The following is a 13,623-nucleotide window of genomic DNA, read 5'->3' on the forward strand; positions in this document are numbered from 1 at the left end:
CCACTCTGAATCCTCTTGACAAATTGTTTTGATCATCAGTGGCCAAACGGTAAAGAGATCAACTCCACAGCAAGCAGTAGGGTTAGGATGCAAACCCAGGCTCGCCATTGCCACCATCCCACAGCTACTCGCTCTTTGGCTTGGCAAACTTTCTGTCGAAGAATAAATCTTTCGGAAAACTGTCAATACTGCTGTGTTTTTTCAAATACCTATCTTTCAGACTGGTGGACCAGACAGTTCTCGGCTGCCCTCTCGTTTGGGGAACCAATATGTAAACACCATGAACATGCTGCTTTTTACACTCCCTGGAACTCCTATCACTTACTATGGAGAAGAAATAGGGATGCAAGATATTTCAGCCACAAATATCAATGAAAGCTATGATACTGTAAGTGTAATCAACTTAACCATGCAACACAGCTGAAAAATGAAGTATAGTTAATACCTCAGGGTTCAAGAATGTTCTCCATCAACTTGGTTCACAAACACAAGCACTGGGCAAAATTTTGCTCGCTTGAGAGCTCTGCACGGGGTGAAGAACATGACTATGGCCATCTTCCCCAGAATTCTGGAATGAACTAAGTTTGTGAACCAAGGCACTTGGTTTTTTGCCTCGTGTGTGTATGTGCTATTGTAGATTGAGCCTGAAACTTCAGTGTTTTTTATCTCGATGTGATACTAAATTGCCCATGCTGGGCTCAGACTTTCGATCCTCAGGCCTCAGAGCCTCCCAGAGTTCTGGAATTGAGGTGTGTACCACCATGCCCAGCTGCTTCTTAGGGTTAGACAGTAAGACCAGCTTTCTTGGTGGTTGGGAGTTTATTAAAAATACTGCTAAGCCACACAACTGGACTTTATGAGCAGAGCCAAAGATTCTGCATTTTAAATATTTTCTAGCTGATTCTTAGGCACACTGAAATTTGAGAACCAGTGCTCTTATTTGGAGTATTATTCATTGAACTTTGCCCAAAAGATGGAGAAATAACACTTTCTAGTTCTTATTTAACCTAATAGATCTCAGGTGACCCCTATGAACACAGCACAAAGTCTACTCCTTTTATTTTATCAAGTGTAATCCAGAGCCCATGTTGAGGAGTTTCTATTCTGCTTCTGTTTGAGCCAGGGCTCTTGCAATTGCGTGGCTGGTAGATGGCTGATCTTGAACCTTTAATAGCTCTCAATTGCATGGGACCTAATTTCCCAAATATTTGGTTAAAATGTAACTTTTTCTCTGTCAGCTGTTTGTGTGCGAGCACTAATGTGGAATAACCACACTGGAGAAATGGGTAGGGCAGAATTCAGGCTCACTGGTACCTGGCATTGTTCCTGAATTTACCAGCACTGCTAATGGCACATTTTTAAATCCCCCATTACTCATTTTTAGGGAGAAGCAGGAAAAACTACAATTGTATTAGAGTTCACTTAAACTTGATGCGATTAGCCATTTTCCACCAAAAAGTACACAACTGGTTTGTGTACTGAATCAGTCCTTTTCAGGATGACTGCTAGTGAACTCCAGTGTTAGGTAGGAACTACAGGGTACTAAATGATTATGAAGTAAATCATAAAGAAGCAGAATGTATTTCACTTTTAATAACCTGAAAATTGATTTCTCTTTCTGGTCTTTCAACAGAGTACTCTTCTTTCAAAGTCACCGATGCAGTGGGATAACAGTTCCAATGCTGGGTTTTCTGAAGGCAATCACACGTGGTTACCCACCAATTCAGATTACCACACTGTTAACGTTGACGTAAGTATCGATGGCAATTTTATGTTGACTTTAGAAACAGGAAGAGAGTTTCTGGAATGGACATACACTCACCCTAAGTGTGTCTACAACTGTAACTGATGATGTTCTTTAAATCCATCACACCTCGCTTGTAGTTCTCAATTTGTAGGAAGTTTGCCAGTCATGCTTTTGTGAAAATGCGAACTGGTACACACGTCTGCCACCTGAAAAATTATTAATAATATACAACTCTTCATTGGAATGACTTTGACTGAGACCTCTGAGCTATGAAACAATTTGTATTATGTTAATCAGTTTAACAATAACCCACAACCTTCGGACCAACTAACAATTTGTATTATGAAGCCTGTCAGGCAGCCCAGTGACCATTCTTCTCTCTTCCCCTCAAAAAGCAGAAGCGAGGCAGGGGGATAGGCAGGCGGGAAATTAATCACTGAGTCTAGGTTAGTGTGGATTTGAGAGCAAGGCTGTTTTTTTGAAGAAACAGTGAGACAACTCTGAAGTAGCTCTTCCAGAAAAACATACCCTTTGGCTTTTGCCTATACTTTTCTTCTGTCCTAACAGTGATCAAAGAACCAGTTTTGCGGTTAGGGATTTGGCTCAGTGGTTCTGCTGCCTGTCTTGCAAGCACAAAGACCCGAGTTCGATCTGTGGTACCACAACCAAACAAACAAAAAACATACCACCTTCCTGTTTTCACAAATCCCTTACTCTAAGCACCATGGATACCTGGAAAGCTATATATATATTGCCCTAAACAAAAACTTAAGGAGAGCCAGCTGGTGTAGTGATGTACCCCAATAATCTCATCTACTGGGAGGGCTGAGGCAGGAAGATTTCAAGTTTGAGGCCAGCCTGGGCAATTTAGCAAAACATTTTCTCAAAATAAAAATAAATAAAAAGTGCTGGAGATGTAGTTCAGTGCTCCTTGGGGTCAATCTCCTGTACTGCAAACCAAATTTTGAGACAGGGGCTCATTGAGTTACCCAGGCTGGGATTGAATTTGTAATCCTTCCTTCTGCTTCACTGTCACAAATTTGGTACAATGTTACAGGCATGCCCCACTGTGCCCCACTTAATTTTGATATACAATATGAAACAATGTATTCTGGAACAAAAATCTTAAAGACTTATTTCTCTATGGGAAGGTAGGGTAGGTGGAGAAAGAGAATGAGTGTGCAGGCAGGCTAACATTCAGCTTGCACAGGGACGGAAAAAGAGTAGCTCTATACTTGAGCCGTCTAGTACTCTTGAACCGTGGTGACTTTAAAAGCAAACATGGAAACCTCGGTTTATGTGTCACACTAACATTCTGGGCACTCCTTAGCCAGTGGCTGCCATTTTAGACAGCATAAAGACAAAGCATTTACAGCACTATAGAAGGTTCGACTAGACAGCATTGTTCTTTTTTTTTGGTAACGGGGATCCAACTCTGGTCCTTGCGCTTGCGAGGCAGGCTCTGGAACCACTGAGCTAAATCCCTGGCCCTGGAGAGCATTGTTCTTGATGTTGACAAAAATTGATAAAAGGTCATTAGAATTTTAAGGGTAAACCAATAAAAGGGCAGACATAGTTTCAAAGAACATTAGAAGGAAAAAATTACATAAACAATTGACCCAATAAAATAAGGTTTTAAAAAAGGCAAAGAGGGCCAGGGACTTAGCCCAGTGGTGCTGCCGCCTGCCTCACAAGCTCAAGGTCCTGAGTTCAATCCCTGGTACCAAAAAAAAAAGGGGGGGCGCAAAGAACACAAACAACAGAACTATGGATCTAAGATAAAGTGAGAAATCTGAGATTCTGTCTGCACCAGAGGTAATCGCAAAGATGAAGAGTTTAAATTCGTGTGTTAAAAAATAAAAATATTCAGACTAGGTAACAAGACAAAATTCAGACATTAAGAGACAAGTTAAAGCAAAGGACCCAAACAAGTAAAGATATAGCAGGCAAACAGTAAGCTTGCTGCTTAGCTATTAGAATATAAAATATGTACTTTTCAATCTAGTAATCATATTCTAGATATCTAAATATCTGTATCTAGGAATATCTGCACATGTGCAAAATGATAAATACATAAGAATCTTGACAGCAGCAGCGTTTGTAATAGAAGAAGACTAAAAAATGATTTCAACATTTTATCAATAGAAAACCAGGTCAGTCAATTATGGGGCTAGAATGTAGCTTTTAAAAAGAATAAGTATATGAGAACTGATATGAAACCACTTCTCACATGTATTAATAAAAAACAAGACTGAAGGTAACATGCCACTATTTGTGTAAAGAAAGATATGTCTATCTGAGTTTGCAGAGGCAAAGAATTATGTGACACATGACAAGGAGAGAACAGAAAGTGACACTGACTCAGGAAAGGGAACTGGAAAGCTAGGGAACAGCTGAAGAAAACCTTTTCACTGTATGTCCTCCTCTTGCCAATGAATCTGTCCTATGTGGATGCATGTTCTCCTAGTAAAAAACAGTGACAAAGAGCAAGCTTGGAAATTTTTAATAGCAGACAAAATAGAATTCAGTATGAAAAGCGTTATATGAGGCAAAGGCAATTTTTTAAATTTGAAAAAAAGAACAGTTCACTAAAATCATGAATCTTTATGCGTGTTGCAATAGCTTCAAAATATATAAAACAAGTACTCAGAAATGCAAAGAGAAATTGACAAATTCACAATTACAAGGTCTTGAGACGAGAGTAACAGCGAACACTAAGTATTTTGCATGTGGCTGGCACTGTACTATGCACTTTTCATGCATTACCTAAGCTACAGAAAATGCTGGTAGTAACTGTCAGTCATATACATGTACCATAAATATTTTTGTACCCAATAAACAAAGAATATATTTTTTTCAAACACCTTTGAGATACTCATCAAACACACATATTAAGCATCCACCCCTGAAGAACACCAACAACAATAACCACTACCCTAGCAAAAAAAATTGGCAAGAGTATAGTGAAATGAACATCATTGTTGATTTGGCAACAGCTCTTATGAAGAATAATTTGGCATGAAGTATCAAAAGTCCATATTCCTTTACATAATAATCTTTTTGATAATCTATCCTTAAATAAATAATACAAAATATGGGAAGGAGGACTAAAGGGAGTATTAATTTTAGTATGATATAACTATTTCACAGAACATTTACCATGAAATGACATTTATGAAGGCTAGGAAAATATGTGAAATGTTTAAGGAAAAAAAGCAAGAAAAATACATTAACTTATATGTGTCTTATATAGCTGTAAAATAAACCCAAATCTTTAATGGCCATACCCTTTTATGGTAAAAGCAACCCCTACAATTTCTATCTTTCACTTTAAGCAGCTAGTTGCTTTGTATCTTCTTTTGAAACTTTCTGATCCGTCATTAGCCACACAAGACATAAATGTCTGCTGCAGCCTACGCGTCGCTCTACCAAAGAGAACATGTAGGGCCGATGCATCAGACGTTCCCAGGGTCCACTGCCACGTGGCTTTTTCCTTCCTTGCATTTGGCAATTACAACACAGCATAGCAATGTTACTTAGGTATGTTAAATGTCCTTTAACTGGGGTGTGAACACTCATTTTGGAATTTCTACAATGGAGTTGAATTTGGTGTCTGCGGAGCTCTAAGATGTAACTGAGGACTGCACACAGCAGGGACTCCCAGATAAGCTGCACGGCCGAGCCCAACATTTCTGTCAGTTTTTATATAAACTATTCCATCTATTTATTAATGCACAGAATTTGGCAGTTACTTGCAGGGCAAGAGAAGTAGTTTTGGGGTGGATAATTCCTTCATACTAAAATATTTTAAAAAAATCTTTGAACCATACATTTACATATTCTTTTGAAAAAACAGGTCCAAAAGACTCAGCCTAGTTCAGCTCTGAAATTGTATCAAGATTTAAGTCAACTTCATGCCAATGAGCTGCTCCTCAACAGGGGCTGGTTCTGCCTTTTGAGCAATGACAGCCACTCTGTCGTGTACACCAGGGAACTGGATGGCATAGACAGAGTCTTTCTGGTGGTCCTGAATTTTGGAGACTCAACACTGCTAAATCTACAGGAAATGAATTTAGGTCTTCCTACAAAACTGAGAGTAAGAATGAGTACCGATCCTGCCTCCCAACGCAGTGAAGCTGATACGTCTGGTGTTTCTCTGGAGAAGGGAGAAGGGTTAATCCTTGAATACAACACGAACAATCTCCTCCATCGGCAAACAGCATTCAGAGATAAATGCTTTATTTCCAATAGAGCCTGCTATTCCAGTGCCTTCAACATATTGTACAGTGTGTGCTAAGGACCTCTATGAAAGACATGGTGACCCTGGCACAAATATTTAACTTCACAAATAGCATGCTGCTGGGTAAATTTTATGAATAGTCACTAATTCTTCACTATTTCTGTCGTTTGAATGTAACTGCTTAAGGAAAGGTTCTCAAGAGATTTAAAAGAGTAATAAAATGTTTAAAAGAAAACTGTTGCTTGGAGGAACTTGTAAATAGTGAATAACATAAAAAAGAAATGATCAAAACACTACCGGACCCAAGATTATTCAACAACTATACACATTTCCATTTGAAGAATGTTCTTTCTCCTTAAAATGCAGTCACAGAAACTAGAAATGACTCACTGCCACAGTGACTAAAAATATTCACTAGCAAAGAGGAAAGACACTGACTGTAAACTGTTCAAAGAAAATCTTAGTACAACGGACAAAGTTCGGACTGGAGGGGGTCCTGGCATTTAGCTGCCCGGTCCCCTCCTAGCTCCTGTCCACGTCCTTCTCAGGAGACAATCTGAAAACTGCCCAGGTCAGGGGCATGTGCATCAGTGGAAGAGAACAGCACAAGCGGGTGAGATGCAGGCTAGGCACAACTTGGAGGTATAAGCAACTTTAAGGAAATTCTCTAATAACTTAAAATCTCACTTCTGTTAACCCAACTGGAAATAAGACTATGAAGTATTTCAGTGCATCTCCAAATCCCAGCTGAATGTCGCATTTCAGAATTTTAGGTATTTCTTAAGATCCTCAAAAACAATGGTGCTGTCAAGTCCAAGTTCTTCATACAGGAATTTAATTTGGGCTGTAATCTAAAAGAAACACATTTTAAAATTAGATAGAAGGACTCTGTGGTTTTAATTTTTTCACCTAACCCTGTAGCCAGCAGTTTATGGCAGGAATATTTTTATTTGGCAAAAGCAGAAGGCTTCCAATAATGAAGATTCCTTTCTTTAATAGTGATCCCTTATCAAGTATAAGAGAGCCTTTTCGATTGACAGACTGTGGGGTCCGTTTCCTTCCACTGTTGACATTTGTCAAAGGGTGGTGTCATACACTGCGCTACAACCACAGAAAAAGCTGAGCACAATTCCATTTCTGCTTGGGTACCCTGTCAACCAAGAGGGGCAAGATAACATACCTTTTTGTGAGAATCCTCAATCACGTGATTTCCTCCAGGCTGAATATCTAAGATGACACTGGGGTTCTGATATCCTGAAAGAGGTAACATATAAAATAATCAGAGGTCTTTTATAAAACCAAGTCCCCTTTCTGTTCTGTCCTTTTGAGCATTCTATTAAAATTTGCAGCAAATAAACAAGGGAAAAACCACGGCCACCACCAACAAAGAGAGGGAAGGAGGGGCAGGCAGCATAAATATAAGATGGGAAAACCGGAGGCCCAGTGTTGGAGGACACTGGACCGAAGGGTCACGGCACCACAAGAAGTTTGTGCCCTAGGAGGGAGGTGAGAGCCTGTGGAACCCAAGTCCTGTACTCTGGAAGTACCATGTATACTACTGGGTGGGAATAAAAGCAGAGCTGGGTATAGGCAGACTCTGATGGTAGGTGGGCTCCTCTTCCTGAACTCAGAATATCTTGGCTTGCACTTTCAAGGCAAGAAGGAAGAGTTCTTATCTAATGAGAATGAAAGAACTACCTAGAAGAAATCAGTGCAAATAGTTTGGTCACTTACGTTCCAAAGCAAAAACCTAGAATCTTTTAGATTCCCAAAATTAATGTCTCAGTAAGTATTGTTAAATGAATGATTGAGGGTACATCTCGAAATTACAGTTGATATTTAAATTTACTTTTTTGTATCCTCTCAAAAGAAATGACACAGTTACAGGTGTCTAGTCTTTAACGGGGTATTCAACATAGGAAACCAAGTGTAAGTCTTAAATCATGGGCAGATGCCTTGGTCTGAGCACCAACTGTATGGCTCTGAGCAGTACGCCGAGGGCTCAGTCTGTCAGCCATGTTCCCCGCATCCCGACGGCCTCGCACCTTCGCCTGCGTTCTTAGAATACTCCATGACAGCTTCCTTGAGCTTTTCTGTGTAGTTCACAATTCCTTTCAGAGGAACACGCTCATCGTTTTCATAAGCTGTGATGTGAATTGAAGGATAATGCTAAAAGAAAATAGATGCACAGAGTTCACTTCTCAGTCTGTTCAATAAAATCACGGAAAATAATTACCCTCCACTTCCTCCCTCTACATGCTAGAAGTTTTTTCTTTCTCATTGGATATTCTTGAATGAACCTCAGTATTACAGCTCTAGACTATCTGTTATGTGGAGCAGCCTTTTCTTGTCTAAAGAGACCGTACTTCATCTAACCTAGTAGTTAATGCATAGAAACTATTGCCGTGAGCTTTTTTTTTTGGTACCAGGGATTGAACTCGGGCCCTTGGGGCTTGCAAGCCAGGTGGCAGAACCACTGAGATAAATCCCCAGCCCCTTGTCCTGAGGTTTTAATAGGAAATAGACCTGTGGCACGGGCAGAGATGGTGCTGAAATGCGTGGGTACCACAAGCAGAAACATCTCCAAAGCCCTGCTAACTCCCTCCTCAGTTCAGCTAAGTATCCCTCTGCTTATCTTTTCTATCGCTCACTTCAGGATAGTGCATTGTAACTGTCTTCTACTACCTGAGGTTTAATATTTTCATAGGGACAGTAACGTTTTATGTAGCTCTTGTGTTTTTCATTAGATGAAGGATTCCCCCATTCTTCTAATTCTTCTAATGTCAGAGGAAGAGTAGTGTCCATCATGGTATTGAGAACATCCAAGAAAGGTGCCTAATAAAAAAAAAAGCCAAAGAAACTTATATTTCAATCAAGAAGTTGCTAAGATGAGAAAAACGTTATAGATACACACAGTGATATGAGAGAAAACAGCTCAAGAAGCCATGTGGATTCCAAGAGCTAGAATAGCTACTCAGTCTTAACCACAGCCAGCAATGTAGAGCTGGCTTTTTAATGCATTCAGCTCCTTAAATGGCATTTATAACAAGAAAGGGTTTATCTTCTAATTTCACAATTTTTGCTTTTAGTTTGGTCCCATATATATAGTTTTTCTTATATAAAACTAACATTATCTTTCACACTTATTAGGATGGATGCTATATTAAAAAACAAAAATAAAAAATATCAAGTGTCGGTGATTCTCTTGTAAAAGAAACTGGATTCCATATGCACTGCTGAAGGGTAAAACGGCGCAAGCACTGTGGGAAAGAGATGGTGGCTCCTCAACAAAATTACACTTAGGGGAGCCAGGCGTGGCGGTGCATGCCTGTAATCCCAGCACTCGGGAGGCTGAGGCAGGAGGATCACTGTGAGTTTGAGACCAGCCTAGGCTACACAGTGAGTTCCAGGTCAGTCTCAACTACATAGTGAGACCCTGTCTCAAAAAACCAAACCAAACAAAACAAAACAAAAGAAAATGACACTTAGGTTCACTTTACGATCCAGAATTTCACTTTATACGTACTCAAAGGAACTGAAAGTAGGGTCTTGAAGACTTATTCTCAGTAACGTTATTTACAGCCAAAAGGTGGAAATAATCCAAGTGAACAAACAGGCAACATGTGGTATATATTTACAGTGAAATATTACTCAAGTTGAAAAAGGAAATGAGAAGACACCTGCTACAATACAGATGAGCCCCAAGGAGAGAGTTTAAGTGAAATAAGCCAGTGTCAAAAAGATAAATCCTGATTTGGGAGTGGTGGAACTGAAGCCGATGTGCTTCATCTCTTTCTCACCAACTCTAACTGTTCTGACAAACAGAAAATGCTCATGGGAATAGCCATTTATCTTCCAGTGGAAATCCTTAAAAATTAGTAAATGCTGTCAGAGAATAATAAGCAAACAGTAGACAGTAATATTAAAACACTTGATCTTAGCCAGAAGTCCGAGATAGTAATATCAAAACAGTTTTAGAAGCTCTCCTAGAGTTACACTTCTGAATTTAAATTTAAAAGCTTCGTTACAGTCTTATGCTGTGATAGAACTGTAACACTTTTTTCCAGTGCAGCCTATGGCTTTATGCCTGCCCCACTCTGTAAACAGGAGAGACAGAGTATACTCACCTCTAGAGTCACAGCTCTCAGGAGCTCTGGATTAGAATTACACAGTGCTCCCACAAGCACCCCTCCAGCACTGAAAGCAGTCAGGGTTGTTAGACTTGGCTGAGAGAAGCCTTGGCCATGAAGCGTCTTAATGCAAGCCTCTAAGTCAGCAAGGCCATTGAGTTTTTTAGTTAGGCAGCCATCAGTGTGCCACTGGAGGCCTAGCTCACCACCTCCCCTGAAATTAAAGGGCAAAAAGTTTTAGTGGGGAAAAAATGATAACGGTGTAGACAGATATCGATAAACTATCCCTGGAGGGATAGTTTTTGTATGGTCCCCAAGCCAAAAATTGTTTTCCTATTTTTATTTATTTGTTTGTTTGTTTATTTATTTATTTGTGTGTGTGTGTATGCGTGTGCACGAGCGATCTTGGTTTTCCTATTTTTAAAGGCTGGGGAGAAACCACAGAAGGAATATAGACTATACAGCTTAAAATGTTTACATTTTACTTCAGAAAAATGTTTGCTAACCCCTGATGTATGCAATCGAAGATGAACTCAACCAATATGCCTAGAGTGCCTGCCCGCTATTTAGCAGGGACTAAGTGCAGGCTCTAAAAATATAAATAAGCAAAAATTATCATGGAGAAGATCATACATCTCATGAGGGCAAAAATGTTACCAAGTATTGTGGGTGCTACTCTAATGTGAGTGTATGTGAAGTATTACAGAAGCAGAGGAAGGACATCCTCTGTCCCGTTAGGGATGCAGGGTGTACACGTGAGCCAGGAACATGAAAGCTTAAGGAGATGATGGGTAAGGTGAGCTGTGAAGGAAGAATACCCACTTCCTGAAGGACAAGGAGAGGGATGGCACCAAGACACCACAGCGTGGGCGAGGGCAAGGAGGTGATGGAGCATGTCATTTGGAAGGGCGTAAGAGATGCTGCTGCAGAGATAAACCAGATCATGGGGAGTACTAGCTGAGAAAGGTGGACTTTGTTCTGGAGATGGGCAGTAGAGAAGGGTTTTAAGGAGAAAACAAAATTATATTTGTGTCCTGAAAAAGCTAAATAAAATGGAAGCTAGGCTGGAAAAAGGAGTCCAACTTAAGAGGCTGCTTAAGAAAAAAACAAACTCAGGAGAATTCAATGGCAATGGTTATCTAACTAAGCAGAGAGACTGATACATTTAAAAAATCTTAAAAATTTATCCTTTTTTCTCTGGATCAACTAATCTGTTAGTGAATCAAATTCCACCTGCACAGATTTAGGAATATATAAATCCAACAGTACTAATGAGAAAACAGGTGGCCATGGATGTGCTACACCTGCCTGGCAAGCGCAAGGTCCTGAGTTTGATCCTCTGTACTACAAAAAAAAAAAAAAGCTTCTGTTCCCCAGTATATATTGTTATTTCGGATATGTGCTGTGTGTCAGTGTTCTAGAACTCACATGCCGCCAGGTAAAATGTGATGACTTACCTAACATGGCAGTATGCTAGTATCCATCCATCATCCACCAAGACCCGCCTCTCAGGTCTGAAGTTCATTTTCAAATCCATTCCATAAGCTCCATATACATGTACCAAGAGAGGTTTCTTCTGCAAGTCTTCGGTGTCCGTTTTGTGAAAAATAGTCATCGGCACTAATTTTCCATCCTGGAAATGAATTATCATGCATGTAAAGAGTCTTTCAAAACAATTTAACCTGTAATGTAAAACACACAGAAATGTTCTCCCTGCTTTGTTTTACTTATTGATGTTATATGTGAACTTCATTTAAGATAATAAGAGTTATGGCCTCCAAATATGCACTACCGCTACTGGTTTCAGCTCTCTTGCTGACCCACAGCATCAACCAGAAAACAGCAGCAAGAATGGCTTGAAAATGTTTTATTAAACGTGGCTTTTCATAACAGTAAAGTGATTTTTAAAAAGACTTCTTCACACACCTATATTCCAGCATTTGGGAGGATTGCCATGAGTTCAAGGCCAGCCTGCGCTACATAGTGAGACCCTGTTTCAAAAAACCAAAAAACTTCATTACTCAGTATTACTGTAGTTTCTTTTTCTTTTGGGTCAAGGCAAAATACCTACCAAGGCTGGACATCCTAATATGCAATTCCTCGTATTTCTCATTTTTGCATGTTTACAAATATGCTAAGAAGTTTTGCCAGCTCAATATTCTGGTTTTTTGAAGTCACAATTCTTAACCATTAGGACCTGAAATCTCTTACTGATTTTACTTATACCCACTCACATCCTTTTCCAAAGCCTATTTAATTTTATTTGAAAATTTTTAAAATGGTTCAAGTGCATTTCATAAAATCTAACACTTAAGGGCTGGGGATTTAGCTCTGTGGTGCCACATCTGCCATACCTGCCTTAAATGTGCGAGGTCCTGAGTTCAATCCCCAGTACCGGGGTGTGGGGGAAGCAAAAATCTAACACTTAAATTGCCTTTAAGTATTTCCCACTATAGCTCAAACTCATTTCCAGCTGCCTGAAACACAGCACCTTCTAACATTAAAAAATGCAAATAACAGAACTACCTTTGATTTTCCTTTCACAGAAAAAGGGTGAAGTTGGTTTTTACTTTGCTCAAAGAAATAAAAAAAAAAAAAAGTGGCACTCATTTACATATGAAACTAATGTAACCAAATCACCCTAATTTTTTCATTTTAAAAACTTCATTTTGGGCCACACCAGAGTGTAAAATGACCTATCAGAGTGTTATCAAATAGGAAGCAGTCTTCCTTTCATGCATCATACCCGACTTCTTATGACAGTGAAAGTAAATTTTCACTTCTCTAAATAAAAAGATTTATTTTACAACACTTGATGTAAACTCATTTCTATAAAACAATCTTGGTCCTTTCATCTCCTTGTCTCTTCTCCAACCTCAATTATATAATCTGAAAAATCCACTGGTTGAAACCTTGGGAAAAGCAAGAGGTAGAGATGATGGGTAGTCAGTCCTGTGCCGGGCTGGGACCCAGAGTTCACCAGCAGTAATGAAGGCCTGCGGGAAGGGACAGCAGCTGGCATTTAGCTTCCTCCCTGATGCCTGAAGAGCTCCCTGGCATTCCAAGCCCTTCATTTAATTGTTCTCTCTGAGTTTGTGGTACAATAATTACAACATTTTGGTACACTATGTTTGTAAAATAATCCTATGTTTATAAAATTAAAACCTAGAAGCATACATATTGACAACAAAATATGTAAGATGAAAAGAGTAAATGGTTAACAATTAAAGTTTTCTCAGAGATGTAGCAAATAGGAACAAAAAACAGCAATTTAAACTTCACATGTTTTGTATTTTGCATTTGTTCTAACAAGTATGTACTGCTTTTGGTATACAAAAGTAATACTAATATTTGCTTAAAGATATTAAAGAAAAATCAATGAATAAAAGAAAAAATTTCATAAGGAAAAATGATTTGTGTTGCAATCCATTCTTTGCCTGTGAAACTGTTAGATCCATGATATGCTAAGGTGTAAAAGTTCCTTCAATTCAAGGCTATAGTTTATG

At 39.3% G+C, this 13,623-nt stretch overlaps 2 protein-coding genes across 4 annotated transcripts in view; one reads left to right on the forward strand and one right to left on the reverse strand.

Moving 5' to 3' along the window:
- Slc3a1 (solute carrier family 3 member 1) overlaps nt 1-6,300 on the forward strand; it is a 31,487-nt gene extending 25,187 nt beyond the window's left edge. Inside the window, exons 8-10 of the mRNA XM_010611508.1 lie at nt 221-388; nt 1,634-1,750; nt 5,604-6,300. Coding sequence (XP_010609810.1) covers nt 221-388; nt 1,634-1,750; nt 5,604-6,044 — 726 coding nt within the window. The 3' untranslated portion in view covers nt 6,045-6,300. The remainder of the gene's footprint in view (nt 1-220; nt 389-1,633; nt 1,751-5,603) is intronic.
- Nucleotides 6,191-13,623, reverse strand: part of Prepl (prolyl endopeptidase like) — a 33,749-nt gene continuing 26,316 nt past the window's right edge. For all 3 annotated transcript variants that reach the window (XM_033763874.1, XM_010611506.3, XM_010611507.3), the window contains 6 exons: nt 11,575-11,750; nt 10,115-10,331; nt 8,673-8,822; nt 8,033-8,156; nt 7,168-7,241; nt 6,191-6,838 (listed from right to left, as the gene is read on the reverse strand). In XM_033763874.1, the coding sequence (XP_033619765.1) occupies nt 6,749-6,838; nt 7,168-7,241; nt 8,033-8,156; nt 8,673-8,822; nt 10,115-10,331; nt 11,575-11,750 (831 nt within the window). In that variant the 3' untranslated portion in view covers nt 6,191-6,748. The remainder of the gene's footprint in view (nt 6,839-7,167; nt 7,242-8,032; nt 8,157-8,672; nt 8,823-10,114; nt 10,332-11,574; nt 11,751-13,623) is intronic.

This window comes from Fukomys damarensis, unplaced genomic scaffold (genome assembly GCF_012274545.1).
Source record: "Fukomys damarensis isolate Sample0158 unplaced genomic scaffold, DMR_v1.0_HiC HiC_scaffold_2, whole genome shotgun sequence".
Taxonomy (NCBI): Eukaryota; Metazoa; Chordata; class Mammalia; order Rodentia; family Bathyergidae; genus Fukomys; species Fukomys damarensis.